Source organism: Serinus canaria, chromosome 11 (assembly GCF_022539315.1).
Source record: "Serinus canaria isolate serCan28SL12 chromosome 11, serCan2020, whole genome shotgun sequence".
NCBI classification, from domain to species: Eukaryota; Metazoa; Chordata; class Aves; order Passeriformes; family Fringillidae; genus Serinus; species Serinus canaria.
In genome coordinates this window covers 16,151,476-16,165,666 of record NC_066325.1, presented here as the reverse complement: position 1 = coordinate 16,165,666, position 14,191 = coordinate 16,151,476, and the positions used below count along the sequence as shown (strand labels likewise).

The window sequence follows — 14,191 nt, the reverse complement described above, 5'->3', positions numbered from 1 at the left end:
ATTTTGTAAGGAAAGTAGACAAACACTGGCACTCAATTGTGATTCTGCTTTGCAGGTCTGCAGCTGGTTATGAAAGACACATGTTTTGTCTTTGAAAATATCACGGTCACTTTGATCTGGCTGCTCTCACCATACTCTGGGAACCTTTCCTGTACCATTAGCACTGGAGATGGTCACACCATAGATCCTTACTACCCTCTAACGTAAGATGTAGCCTTCATTTCTCTTCAGACAAACAGTATTATTCATTGCTTGCACTTTATTGAATGTGCCAAGCATTATAAATGAGATGTTAAAAACTAGATAGCTCAATAATAGAACATCCCTCTAAGAGACTTGGATTCTGCAAAAACCTGTTTTGAAATCAATACAAAATTTTATATTACGTCCCAACCACAATCCTTCTTCTATTATAACAAGTGTTTCCTATTTCCAAGACTATTTATTTCAGATCTTAAGACTCAAAATTACTGAAAACATGTCAGTAATTGCTAAACTACAAGCAAATATTGTTTCCTTAAGTTTAAAGAGTGTTTTTTTGATAACAAAATATAAAAGGACATTCTGTAGTTTTTATTTTAATTGCATAGAAATCCTGGTTTTAATAGATCAAACATTTTTCTGCTGGATTTAAAAATCAGATTTAGTCTTAGTAGTAGGAATGACATTTGAATGAATGAAATTTGGGGATGTGTTATCATGTAAGGTGAAGGACTTCCCAGGATGCTCTTTTACAACAAGTTCTCTTTCTATTCTAGACTGGTCAGCAACCTCACATACAGGTACTCCTCTCCTGGGGAGTTTACTGTTTTTGTGGAGTGCACCACCAGCGAGTGGCACGTGATGGCCCAGAGGCAGGTGACAGTTCAAGACCAGGAGGATCAGCTCAGCATTACCGGGTGCTACAGCCAGTATGAGGCAGGGAACAGCTCCTGCTGCCGGACACTCTACGGGGAGCTGCTGTGGATCCAAGTTCAGCTCACTGGAGGTGAGGATCATTTCTCTGCATGATTTAAGGGAAGGATAAATATTATTGCCATCCTTAGACAGAAGCAGGATTGTCATCAAGCAAAATAATAACTCTTTTCCCATTAATTGTTGTATTCCTGCATTTTTATTATCTCAGTACTCTTGGAGGGGTCCTTTCTCAGAGATATTTCACCACCTAAAGCATAAGTATAAACTCTTTTTTCCTATTGACAAAGCTAACAGCACAAGTATAACTTTAGTCACAAAAATCTACGTGATGCCAGTCAGAATATTTTTGTATTTGAAGTTAGAAATCGATGGAAATGCTCCTCTGATTAGAGTAAGAGGATTCCACTCTGAACTGGACACACTTGCTGGTGTACATTTCTTTCTCACTTCAAGTTTCTGGAAGCCACATATGTGCTGAAAAAAATTAAAAATCAGTAGTGTATGTTTGAATTCTCTTCTCAAAACATTCCCAGCAGAAAACACGTGATAGATTTGCATTAAGTCACCTTAAATGACTTTATTAAAAATGACTGCTTTGCTGCAGTGTTCTTGTGACTCCTGTATAAACACTGGAATGCTGCACAAAGCAGCTGGAACTTGTTGGCCTGTCGAACAAGCTGCGAGAAATTTTCATCTGTGTTTTTGCAGGCAATGGAGTAACCTACAGTGTGTTAGCAGATAACATGACACTGAGTGAATCCAGTGCAAAGGAAGGTTTTGTCCCCCATAACCTGACACTCAGCAGGGCCTCTCAAGAGCTGATAGGCCCAGGGGTGCACCAGCTGGAAATCCGAGCATCCAGGAGCACGATGGCATCGCAGATCTCTGGGACTATAGCTGTTCATTTAATTGAGCCAGTATCTGGAATTCAGGCTGCAGTAGCTTCCCACACTCTGCAGCTGGGGGAGGATTTGGAGGTGAATGTCTCTGTGTCCCACGGTGCCCCAGAGAAGCTGATGTTTGAGGTGATTGGATCCAACCAAAGCCAGTGCCACAAAGCAGACGGCCCTCGTGGGGAGCTGCGGGCGTACGGCGTTCCCGTGCCCTGGGAAGGTACAGCAACACCAACACCTCCTGTGCTTCCAGGACATCACATAAAGAGTCACAGCATCCTGGGCTAGGGGACAGTAATGCACAGCTGAATTTGGCCACTTTTCTGACTGCTCAAACTTAGTCTGCAGAGCAGGATGAACAGCAGAGTCCTATGTAAGTGAGCTAAAAAATGGAGCTGACAAATGGCTCTGCTCTGCAGAGTCAGAGCAAGGCTTCACCCGATTCTTGCAATGGAAGAGACACAGTAAAGAGACATAGGGTTTATTATTCCATGCCACCATCTGATTGAAGTACAAATGACAACATTTGCTTGAATAGCAAAGTGTTTTCCTCCTATTTGTTCATTATGTTTCAAGCTTAGACTGCTCTGCATGTTACACTGAAGTAATTCATAATCTGAGGAGTTCTCAGTAGAGATGACAAAGAAAAGGGGAGTTTTTCTGCATATCCATTTCCAACACATAACTTTTGTTGAAGTAAATTATGAATAAACATTTTAGTAATATTATTCTTCCATTATTACATAGTCAAAGCCTTTAAAATGTAGAATTAGGCAGATTGTGCTTAAGAGTTAATTAACAGTGGCAGAAGATAAAAAAAGTTTCCACCTCTAATGAGCTATTCCAATCCCATGCCAAAGTGGGAACAGTAGAAGCTAATTATGATTTCATTTCATATTTTTAAATTATTAAATATTAAAGTTTTATTTGTTCTCCCTGTACCCATTTGAATATCCCTTCCCCATAGGCAGAAATTTTCAAATAAGATAACTGCTGTCTCAAGATGCTTAAACTCATTTGGCCTCCAGTGTTTGTACCCCTCTTGTTTCCTGTGTGATTTCATAGTCAGCTGACAAAGAATTGCATGACAAGGGCTAGGAAAAGGGCAGCTAAGTTATTCAGAAGTTGAGATAAAGGGGAAAAACATTCCAGGAAAAGCCTTTCAGCAGTGGACACACATCAGAACCCCCCCTGAAAACTCTTAACAGAAAAGAAGGGGATTTTCTTTACAAACCTGTCGGACTGGGCCCACTGCTACTCTTAACTGGCCCTTTGCCTTCTCTAGGTACTTTTGTAGTGAAAGTGGTGGCCATGAATGACTTCTCAAACATGAGTCTGGATCTTGGATTCATCACTGTGTTGGCAAATAGCTCCCATAAAAAAGGTAATTACATTAATCTGACAGTGCTGGTTTTCACCATGTAAGTGTCTTTTTGCAATCAGAGCATTTCATGGAGTATTTATGGTTTGCATGTACAATTGCTTTCCTTCCAGCAACAGTGCTGAAAACTTTTGTGGAGGCTTCTTCCTGATGAAGGCAGATTCCCTGACTTTGATGTAGTCATAAATTAGCATCACTCTGTATATGTAACACATTGCACATTTGCTGTTTGTCCTAGAAATAATGAGTGAAGTTTATGGCTTGGGACATAGCTTTGAAACCAGAAAATATTTGCATCACAGCAGTCTCATAAATTGCTGTCACTAATGGCTTCTAGATGGCTCATCCTTTACAAGAGCAGATTATACCAGCAATAAAATAACCTCAGCACTAATTGTATTGAAAGTTTTCCAGTGCTTTCCATCACTTTTCCTTTGTACATCAGTGAAATTCCATCCCCTTCTGTGAACATATTTTGATTTATACCATTATGTTTGAAGAATCAAGATTATCTCCTTTGTAGTCTGTGATGAGCTTGTTGTTACCATTTTACCCATTTGACTGTACTGTTTGTCACAGCTCTGGAGTCTGATTCTTACAGTCCCATCCTTCACACTGTCACAAGTCAAATCCTTTGATTTAAGTCATTTTTAAATCATATTCACTGAGGATGTCTGAAAGCTTCACAGGTAGCACTAAAATATTCTGGATTTTTTTGCATTAAACAGATTCTGATAAGGAAGAAGGCAGATACAAAACAAATACCCAAAAGAAAAATGTAAGTATTATTTAAGGATCTTTCTTTAAAATTGCTTAAAGATTTTTCTTACCAGTGAAAGTGCTGTATAAGACAGGGAAAAGAAGTATTTGCAGCATAGTAAATTATGGACTAGATGTTCTGTTCCCCATATGCCTTAACACAAAATCTATACCACAAGTCTTGGAGACAAATGTGTTTACAGGCATTCCATCTACTACGATGCATAAAAAAGATTAAAGAAAATGAACTTTTTGCAACAATTCAGTTTTGGAAGTTAAAATGTGTTTAGATTAATTTTTAATTAATCTACTTGACTAATGCAAACCTCTCTCTGGAAAGTGATCCTTCAAGTAGAGTTTAATATCTTTTATATGGTTCCCAAGTGTTTTCTGCTTTTGTATTGGAGTGTTTAAATTATTTTGCAATGAAAAATCTCCCAGTTTTTGGCAAACGAAGAAGTTAATGATACACCAATTGCTAGCAGCTGTCCATATTTAAATAATAAAAATGCCAGATAGAATATTTTATCATGTTAGAAGTCTAGTTTTTAACTGTAACACTAGCAGACAGACATCTGCTATGGGAGATATACTGCTTTACAAGAAGCCATCATGCTTTACACATTGCCTGTAAAAATATATTGCATCAGAGGAATATAAATCTAATCCCCACCCAAGTTTATCACAGCTTGGTACACAGAAAGACAAGCTCAGCTACCCTTCTCCTCTTTGTTTATAGCTGCAATATATCCAATTAAGATAAAAAAGGAATGCACCAGAATACAAGTGGTTGTTCAAGGGTTAGGAGTCTTGGTCCAGATGTGAAGGTTTAATAGGAATTAATTTCCTAAGCACATGGTTTTGAAAACGGGAGCTGTACTCCTAAACCAATTCTGCAGTAATTTGGGAGAATTTTGCCACACAATTTTTCGGTGCCATCTTCTTCCATTCCCATAGCTTCTACTGCCACGCTACCTTTGCTAAGAGAAAGATCATACAGAGCTGCATCCAGTGATTTGGGGTCTAAACTTTCAGACCTTTTTCATTATAAAGAAGCAACTTACATATGTGTTTATTCATGTTTGTGTTTTAACTGATACATTTGCTTCTTATTTAGGAACACAAAATATATATTAAACCGAGTCGCCATGTGGATCCTTTCACAGCTGTTACACTTGGCTGGCCAGACAACAACAATAATTCCAGTTTTCTCTGGACCTGTGGTTTGTGCATTTCCTGAACTCTCTTCACCAACTTGTACTTGATGAGTAACAAACTCACTGTTGTGTCAGATCCAGTGTTGAAAATCTGACTTAAGGATGCTTCATTTTCTGGCTTTAAAGTTTGCCACTCACTGTACATGAAGAATGTCCTTCTACCCAACCCTAGTTTTGGGACCCAACTAATTATGTATATATTTCAGCCTAGTACTCCAATTTGTCTTCTCCCAAAGGTTTCAGTTTTTCAATTTTTCAAGATCTACCTGTCCTAAGCTTCTCTCTCATAGCCAAGGACTAATCCCAAGTGAGTTACACTGGCATTTGCAAAGTACATGTCTCAATAAAACAGCAATAATTAACATTAAACATGATGCAAACACATTTCTGGCTGAAAACAAGATTGGGATTCAGGCCATCTGTGTTCTATCCCCATAATTATCCCTGACCTCATATATGACTTTGGAAAAGCCTGTACTCTGAATCCAGACTACCAACTCTTTAAATTGTGTTCAAGAAACTTCACTATAAAGTTCTTTGAAACTTGTGGCAGGAAAGTCCTTTATAAGATGCTGTTCTAACTATAAAGGAAATGTTTCTGCAGGAGCTTGCTGGCCTGCATGGAATGAATGTGTGAAGCAACAGATAATCCTAATCAACCGAAGTGAGGTGCAAATCCCACCTTCCTGCCTTCCTCCTCCAAAATCAGCAGTGACTGTCAGGATTACTGTCCAAAACCATGGCAGTGAAGAGAGGCAGGATGAGCAATGTCTCTATGTGACTGCAAAACAAGAACTGCAACTGGAAATCAGGTCTGGTTTTAAACTCTGGTATTCACAGGTTAATATTATTACTGCGCAAGCATAGTACAAGGCCACATTTTCCAATAATAATGATAATAAAGTAGTATTGTACTTTCAGAATCATAGAATCCTAGAATCACAGAATGGTTTGGATTGTTCCACCCCTCTGTCATGGGCAGAACACCTTCCACTAGATCAGGTTATTCAGAGCTCCATCCAGCCTGGCTTGCAGCAGTCACAGCTTCTCTGGGCAACCAGTGCCAGGGCCTCAACACCCTGACAGTAAAGTAAACTTATTGTTCTAAATCTATTTGCACCTTACCTTTATAAAAATTACTGACCAAATAAGTCTTGTTACATTTTTCAGTCCATGTTTCTGAATACAATCCTTTTACAAAGTGAAACACGTTCTTCTGAAAACTACTTAGGGTTTTTGACCCCATTGCAGTGTTGGAGATTTCAATGTGTCAACCTCATTGAAACAGCAGGAATAAATAATAGAAGATAGGTGTGAAATTTCTCCTAGACATCTCATACTATGTGTAACTCCCATCTTACTTCCTTACAGGTGTGAGGCAAACTGCAAGCCAGTGAATGTTAGTGATGAAGTTGTTTTGAGTGTCTCTGGACAGGAGGACTCCCAGGCCATATATTACAACTGGTATTTAGATAACACGTTCCAAAACAAGGTGAGAGCACCAGATTTGTCAGAAATACTGCATACACAAAAATTAATATCCACAAAGCCATATGGCCTCGGATATTTTGTCAAATAAATGCTCAGAAAATACTACTGAAGATGGAGACAAGGGGGATTGGTAGGGGTTATAATGAAGAGCACCAAACTGCCCCCCTGCTCCTGATAAATCACAACAGAAAGAGCAGCAAAAAGCCTCTACTGCTGTGTGTTCTTTTCTGTCTGATTTTCCAGCCTACAACCCTCCCTCTAGCCTGTGGCCTGACTGGTTTCCAGCAGAGCTCTTTGAATTTGCTTCAAAGCAACTCATCCATGTTGAGAATGAGCAGCTCCTTCTTGCAGACACAAGGAGAAGCTTTTCAGATTAAAGTAACAGGTAGGGGCTAACAGGGTTTTTAGGGTTTCCAGATTTCTTTGAGATAATCTCTGCTGACATGACATGACATCATATTGATGTCACACATGCATAGCCTCATTGCAAAAATGAAGGTAAATTAGTCCACCAGTTGAAAGTGTTACTTTGTATGCAAGTTCTTTGAAATAATGAGGAGATAAGTTTGTTCTGGGGTGTCACACAGCGGGAGAAATTCAATTATCTCACTCCAAGCTTTTAATAACTTTGGTAAGGCTCACCTGAAACAAAGTTATGTTAAATGCTTGATCAAATAATAGCGCTTTGCTTTATAATGCTGACATTAACAAACTGGAAATAGCTCTTTTCCTGTTATGATTGATTCAGAAGCAGGATTTCATTCCTCGTTGGCCCAGCCTGCCGTGTGTGTGCCCGAGCAGGCAGCCCGGTTGCTCGGTGGGCACGATGCTGACCTGACCCGGGCGCTGCCGGGCACGGTCCTGCCTGACTCCCTGCTCCCTCCACTCCCAGGCACGACTCAGCGAGGCTACGGGGAGCGATGGTTCCTGCTGAGCACCGTGCCCCCGCCCGAAGCCCCCGGCTGTGCCCTGAGTCCCGAGCACGGCTCGGTGCTCACCGCCTTCAGAGTCTCCTGCAGCGCTCCCGGCTCGCTAGGGCCGGGCCCGGCCGGTCCTGGCAGGCAGCTCACGTATTGCTTCTATGTGACACCAGGTAAGTCCCCAGGCCATGTTTGGCTTCTCCTGACATGAGCAAAGGCACAACCCGCCCTGCTCTGCAGGGACACTGCTCTGAGTCGCCTGTTCTCAGAGAGCAGGAGGTGTCTCTGTGATGTCGGCTCCTTGACCCCTTCTTTCCCATTTCAGATTCTCTCCTGGATTGTAGCCCGGATCCTGAACTCTTCCCAGTTTATCTTCCACTTGGAGAAGAGAAAAATAATTTTATTTTACATGTGAAAATTATTGTTAGCAACAACTTTGGTGATACAGTTCAAACAAATGCTTCAGTGAAGGTACACAGTAGAATTCATTTGTTTCAAGAACTCTCAAGTGGATAAGTAACCCATAATTGACTTTTGGAGTTTCTTCCTGTTTTAGATGTACTACCTCCTTCTGAATGTGCCATAATCACCATTTTTTTAACTAACAGAGACTATTCTCTGTGTGCTCAAGGTCAAAACATCTTCCATTGCTCTTTCTTCTACAACAAAAATCTAAAAGAATTGTTTGGACATTGACTGAGCAGTGTAAGCCTATTTACTGAGTCTAGAATTACTCTGTGTAGACCCCAAAAGCCTCCTGCTTCTTCCCCAGTACCACAGTAAGGAGATCCTTATCAGGCCATTAAAAATAAAACATTTTAAATGGGGAATATGAAGTTTTATGTCCCACTCTATCTAGTCTGTCACTAAGATGATCATGGAAGCTGTTCAAAGAAAATTATAACAGCCTTTGCAATGTTGAGGCCATATCTGATTCCTTCACCAGGTTGGACCTGCAGATATGATGGATGGGAACCTGACCCTGCAGGCTGTGGTATCTGAGAAGGCAAACACCATCCTAAAAGATGGGAACAGCAGCATGAGTCTCCTCCAGCTGTACAAGTCAGTGACATCTGTCCTTAACCAGCAGATCCAAGAGGAAAGTTTTAACATGTCTTTACAGACAAACACACGAAAAGAGGTCAGCAAAACACATGCTTTCTTGCAGTGAAATGTCATATAATGGACTCTTCATATTCTTTGACAGCTCTTAAGTAATAAAAAGCTTACATATCACCACTTGAAATCAATGAAGGTTTCAAGTTTCTAGCACCTGTCTCAGTGTTTGGCACAGGTCTCAGCTAGTTTTCACTATTTGTCTACATAAATTATTTGTTTTATCATTCATCAGTAAACAGTTAATTCTCAGTTGTTATTTCATTAATTTAAACTAGTTAATCCAAATCTGATTTTCCCAAGCAATTTAAATATCAATAAAATGGCATCTCCAGAGAGATAAATATCCTATCTAATTTCCCCCAAAAGCACTAGATGGCAGGTAATTTTCTATAGTCCATTTTAGCCACTAGTTGATGTTTCAGTCATAAGCTGATATTTGTACAGTGCTTTGAGTGCCTCAGATGAAGAGATCTAGAGAATGTATCCTTCAATTAAGATTCATTATTTGAATAACATCAATCACACATGGCTCTGCTTTCTCTGGAAGTGGCATTTACACAGTAATTCACATACATTACTACAAATTCTCACAAGTAACTCCTTGCTCTTAATGGATGTTAAGTGTATGAATTCTCTGTGCTGGGAGGTAACATAAAACTCATGATTATATAATTACTAGGGCAAGTGGCATCTTGTCAGTAGAGCTAATATAAGCTCAAATGATCCTTGTTGTGGAGTCTTACTCTACTGCATAACTTACAGCAAGCCTGGCTGTCAATACACAGCGCTACTTTCACAGTCCTAATTAGCATCTTGTTCCTTTGCCTAATTATCCCTTTTCATCCCAAGCTCCGAGAGCTGATGCTGACAACTCTCTCTGTTGTTAACATAACATCAATGCAGACTGCTCTGAAGATGTCAAAGGTATTGAAAGAAATCACTTACAGGAGTGAAGAGCTGTCTGTCTCAGCACAGGTAAGAAGCAATTCATCTTAAATCTTCTCACACTAATAGTAGTGACTCTAATTATCCCACTAACCTTGGAAGACTTTCAGTGCCTTATAATTATCTGTTCTTACCCATTTTTTCAGCTGTACCAGCATGTGTATTTTGACTCTGTTTAGAGTAAGTAAATTCAAGTCTCAGATATTGTCTCAGCAATCTCTACAATCCACGCCATGACCATTACATTTATCATACATTTTTGAGACAGAATCCTTAACTTTTAGTCAGAAACATGTCAGGGTGCATGTTTTCTCTTATAAAGCATTTTCAGAACCCTGAAGAAGAAGTGCCTCTAGAGGGTTTTTCTAGAATTGCCCACAATCATTCATCCCTGATCGTGGCACTGCACAAAATGCACATAGGCAATGGTCAAGGAACATGTCAGCACCCAGAGGAGCTGGGCACAAATGGGCAGGTTGGTCTCACAATAGTATCTCTTGCATCTTGTCTGGCAACAAGGCATTATTAGTAGATGATGCTATTTATGGTTACGGGGTGAGCATATGGCAGGACAGAACAAACTGTCACTGGGGGAAGTTTCCCAAATATGCAGGCAATAAAAACAGCTGTCCTGATTTCTGATGTATTACAGAGTTGAAGCCAGACAATGGCTTGGGAGCATTTCAGCAGGATGTGGTTAACTTTGGCAAGACAAGAACACAGCTCAGATCCAGCTCTTACCCTACAGAAAGGCTGCTCAGCATTCATAAGCTGTGGGGATGGATGTGTCCAAGCCTGCAGTGAATTTTCTTAGCTCCTTCACTATCCTGGGCTAAAATCTGGCCAATGCTTTCCCCGTCCCAAAGCTGCTTCCAGGCAGAAAATAAAAATTGCAAAAATCATTCTCCTTTGGCACTTCTCACTTTGGCACTAAGATAGAAACTTATAACCTAATTTACTACTTTACTGTACATTTAAAAGCTGTCTTTGCCCAGGGTTTGACAGACAAGCTTCTTTCAGATTTATTCATCTTTTTATGGATTACATCTGTAGAAGCAGGCTGTATTTTTCATGCCTGCATTCCATTGTGGTTTACCATCTATATAATCTTTATTAGCATTTGAAGTATTACCCCAGCACAAATAATTATAGTAAAAATGGCGTTATCCCCTTATAGTCCCAAAAGATTAATGATGTTGCAATATTGACACAAGTGTCACTTCTGTCATTTGTAATGTCAGCACATTTAAACTGCTCCCTGTGTTTCTCCTGCAGGTGGAAGCCAGCAACACTCTGAAACATGTCAGTGCCTCCTTGCTCGCTGTAAACACAGAGCACAGCAGAGATGCTCAGGAGTTAAAGGAGGCAGCCAACTATCTGCTTAATGCTGTGAGCAGTGTTCTTAAAGCTTCTGTAGAAATCAGAGCTGGGAACACTTCAGTGCCAGAGGCAAAGCAGGTAATTTAGATTTGGTCCAGTTTGTACTGTACTGTGTGTGAATATTTGTTTGCTTTGGGAGGTTTTTAAAATCTCTGCTGTCTCTTGTATTCTTGTATTTTTAAATTGCCACTGGGAAATGTTCATTGTGACACCATGACAGACTTGAATATCAGAGGAAACTTCTCCCCAGTTAGACATGTTAGATTGAATATCTGTTAATGAAGATGATAGAGGCCTCTTAAGACTTGTTACATTGAAAGCTGAACAGGACAGAGAACACAGCATCAGCTCTGACCCCTAATCAATGACAAGCACGTTGCAATTTTTTTTCAGATTTGCTTCTATCCCCTCCTCTTGCCCCATAATTCAAGGAAGCCACAGGTTTTAAATATTCATGATTGCCACAACTACTTCACAGCTTGAAGCAGCTCTGGTTGCTGCTGACACTTTTGCAGAAAGTTCTGAGTATCTGTTCAGAAAGACACAACATATCTATTTTGTCCTGCCCTTTCCTATCTATATGTGAATTGTCACAGCTAACTCTGTGAGTTTCCTGGGCTGAACATACTTTAACTTCATCACTGCAATGGAATGGGGATGAAATAAGTCTAACCTGAGAGAAAAGATTATCAGCTGGACAAGTTTTCCAGCAATAACCCCCTAATAATACACAACTGATATGTAATTAGGTCTTGCTTTTTCAAGTAACTAAACACCACCATGTGCAGCTTAGGGCATTAATACACAAAAGTACATGAATATATGGATAGATGTCATGCCTGTAATTTCAATGTATAGAAGTTATAAATATAACAATATAGAAGTAAAAATCTGGAAGGCATTTATTTGCCACAATGAGAATTACAGAAACTGAATTGCAAGAGAATAACTTTCTCTGAGATTAGGAAGCTTATCACCAAGTTTGTCAGCTCAGTAAAACACCAAAATTAAATGGAAGAAATTACAAATAATGTGCAGCTTGATAATCCTGAGTACCTCTGTTGTAAGTTTCCTCCTCCAATTCTTTTCCAGAGTTCAGTGTCACACCAGCTGCTGAGTACAGTTGAAAATCTCCAGAGTGCCCTTCTGTTTGGGAAGGCACCGGGTGATGAGCCAACAGTCCTCACCTCTCCCTCTGCCACAATGTATATGCACAGGTAAAAGCTGCAGTGTCCCCCACAGAAGCTTCTGAGAACTACAAATGTTAATTCCACAGTGTTTGAAACTAATTAAATACTGTAGCATAATGACAATTTTCAATAGTGCAACAAGTCTGTTGTTAGTGACTGATAGTAAGAACGGTTTGGACTCCAGGAGCATCACCTTAGAAATTCCCATGCTGTGTATTCTTTAACCAGCAGAGAATTTGCTACAATTTCCTGAGTGAGGCAGTAGTCACTTACTTTTGAAATTATGTAGAAAACTCATGTCATACCAGCTAAGGGTTTCTTTTCTTTTCCAAGTTGCCAATAATGACATGTTATATGGAACTGTAAGCAGCTTGGCAGAAGCAAATAAAATCCTGAGGAGCCTGACGAGCATTTTCCATTCCCTGTAATCATCCCTAAATTGTTCCCCTAGAGCCTGGTTTTCATCCACATCAAACTGTGCATTCAAATCAAGAGCATGTTCACACAGAAACCAAGTCTTTCAAATCAGTACACCTTGGTAAAACTTCCTCTCCAGACGTGCCAATTCCACCGCTTTTTTGATGATTCTATGGTAGCATTACATGGAGTACTACATCAGGGACAGATTCATGTACAAAGCATTTACTGGCAGACTTAGAAATAGTTTTGCAACTAAATTATATTCTTGAAGAGAGAAAGATTTCTCTGTAGATATGAAGTCCATGCTATTGATGTTTGGGTTTTTTTCTGGTGGTTATTTTTCCTTTTTTTTTTTTCTCTTTTATTCTGCTTTGCTTATATCCAACCCTAACTGGACAGATTACAAACAGAAAACATGGATAGCACATCCATTAACATCTCCAATTCCAGCTCTGCCAGCTTTACTCTCCCACCTGCTTCCTCTCTCAATATTTCAGGAGTTGATGGTGAAACAGTGGATATAAGGGCAAGTAAACAGCTTTTATCTAACTCTATTTGATTTCCAGCTTACATTCCTGATCTAATGGTTTTAGAATTATTTATCCTTTCCCAATGAACTCATGAGCATGTGTCATTCCTCCTGTCATGCCAAGAAAATTATTTGAAATTATTGGTCAAAGAAGCCTTCATTTATCTTAATTGCATGAGGTTGGTTGAGCAAGTTAAGGACAACTGAATTCTTAAATTCCCCATCCCATCAGCCCCTTACAAACACTTTAATTCCCACGTTCATGGCAGGAGCAGGCAGTGGAATGAATCAATACCTACACATCTGTTTGCTGTTTGTTTGCATCTTATGCTCTGAGGAAGATGCAAGAGCTCAGAGTCCATATCACATTCAAACTAACCTAGAGCAGCCTTCTTTCATCCCAGCAGGAAACACCTGAGTGTGGGGCACTCAGATCCTGCAGGAGACAAATGTGCTGATGGTAGCACAGCCCCCATCTGAATAAGGATGTGGTGTTTTTTCTCCCAGAACAATAGATTGCATATAATTGTCGTATTTTCATAATAAATTTTCTGAAGATCTCCCTAGTTGGTTTGACCCTCTCAGGAGACCCCTAAAATCCCTGCAAACATTTTTTTTCATTGCACCTTTTCCTATTCTGCCAGAAAGGTGTCACACTGTATGGAAACAATAAAGATTGTTGTACACATTCCGAATGAAAATCACTTTCAAGGTTTATAGATCCACCTTGGAGACAAGGTAGAGTCTTATTTAAATCTGGATACAGACTTTTTGTAAGTTTACTTCTATTTGGGTCTGAGGTCATTCTTTCACCATTCAGCAATTCAGGGTGTGAATAAAATAAAATATTGACAATAGCTCAGTTGTCTGATTGTTCATGTCTCCTAACAGATGGTGAGCTTTGCTATGAATCCCTTCTTCTCCAGTGACAGCAGCTTTGACATCAGTGGAACAGTGGGAGGTCTAAGTCTAACTGGTCTGGATGGTTTGATCATACCAGTCAGCAACCTCAAAGAGAACATTGAGGTA

At 39.8% G+C, this 14,191-nt stretch overlaps 1 protein-coding gene across 1 annotated transcript in view; it reads left to right on the top strand.

The window, feature by feature from the left end:
* Positions 1 to 14,191, top strand: part of PKD1L2 (polycystin 1 like 2) — a 36,697-nt gene that overhangs the window by 5,935 nt on the left and 16,571 nt on the right. The window contains exons 6-22 of the mRNA XM_030227708.2: positions 56 to 203; positions 759 to 988; positions 1,627 to 2,031; positions 3,097 to 3,195; positions 3,921 to 3,970; positions 5,069 to 5,174; positions 5,773 to 5,980; positions 6,540 to 6,660; positions 6,903 to 7,044; positions 7,552 to 7,752; positions 7,905 to 8,050; positions 8,526 to 8,720; positions 9,548 to 9,673; positions 10,919 to 11,101; positions 12,116 to 12,240; positions 13,033 to 13,159; positions 14,054 to 14,188. Coding sequence (XP_030083568.2) covers positions 56 to 203; positions 759 to 988; positions 1,627 to 2,031; positions 3,097 to 3,195; positions 3,921 to 3,970; positions 5,069 to 5,174; positions 5,773 to 5,980; positions 6,540 to 6,660; positions 6,903 to 7,044; positions 7,552 to 7,752; positions 7,905 to 8,050; positions 8,526 to 8,720; positions 9,548 to 9,673; positions 10,919 to 11,101; positions 12,116 to 12,240; positions 13,033 to 13,159; positions 14,054 to 14,188 — 2,747 coding nt within the window. The remainder of the gene's footprint in view (positions 1 to 55; positions 204 to 758; positions 989 to 1,626; positions 2,032 to 3,096; positions 3,196 to 3,920; positions 3,971 to 5,068; positions 5,175 to 5,772; positions 5,981 to 6,539; positions 6,661 to 6,902; positions 7,045 to 7,551; positions 7,753 to 7,904; positions 8,051 to 8,525; positions 8,721 to 9,547; positions 9,674 to 10,918; positions 11,102 to 12,115; positions 12,241 to 13,032; positions 13,160 to 14,053; positions 14,189 to 14,191) is intronic.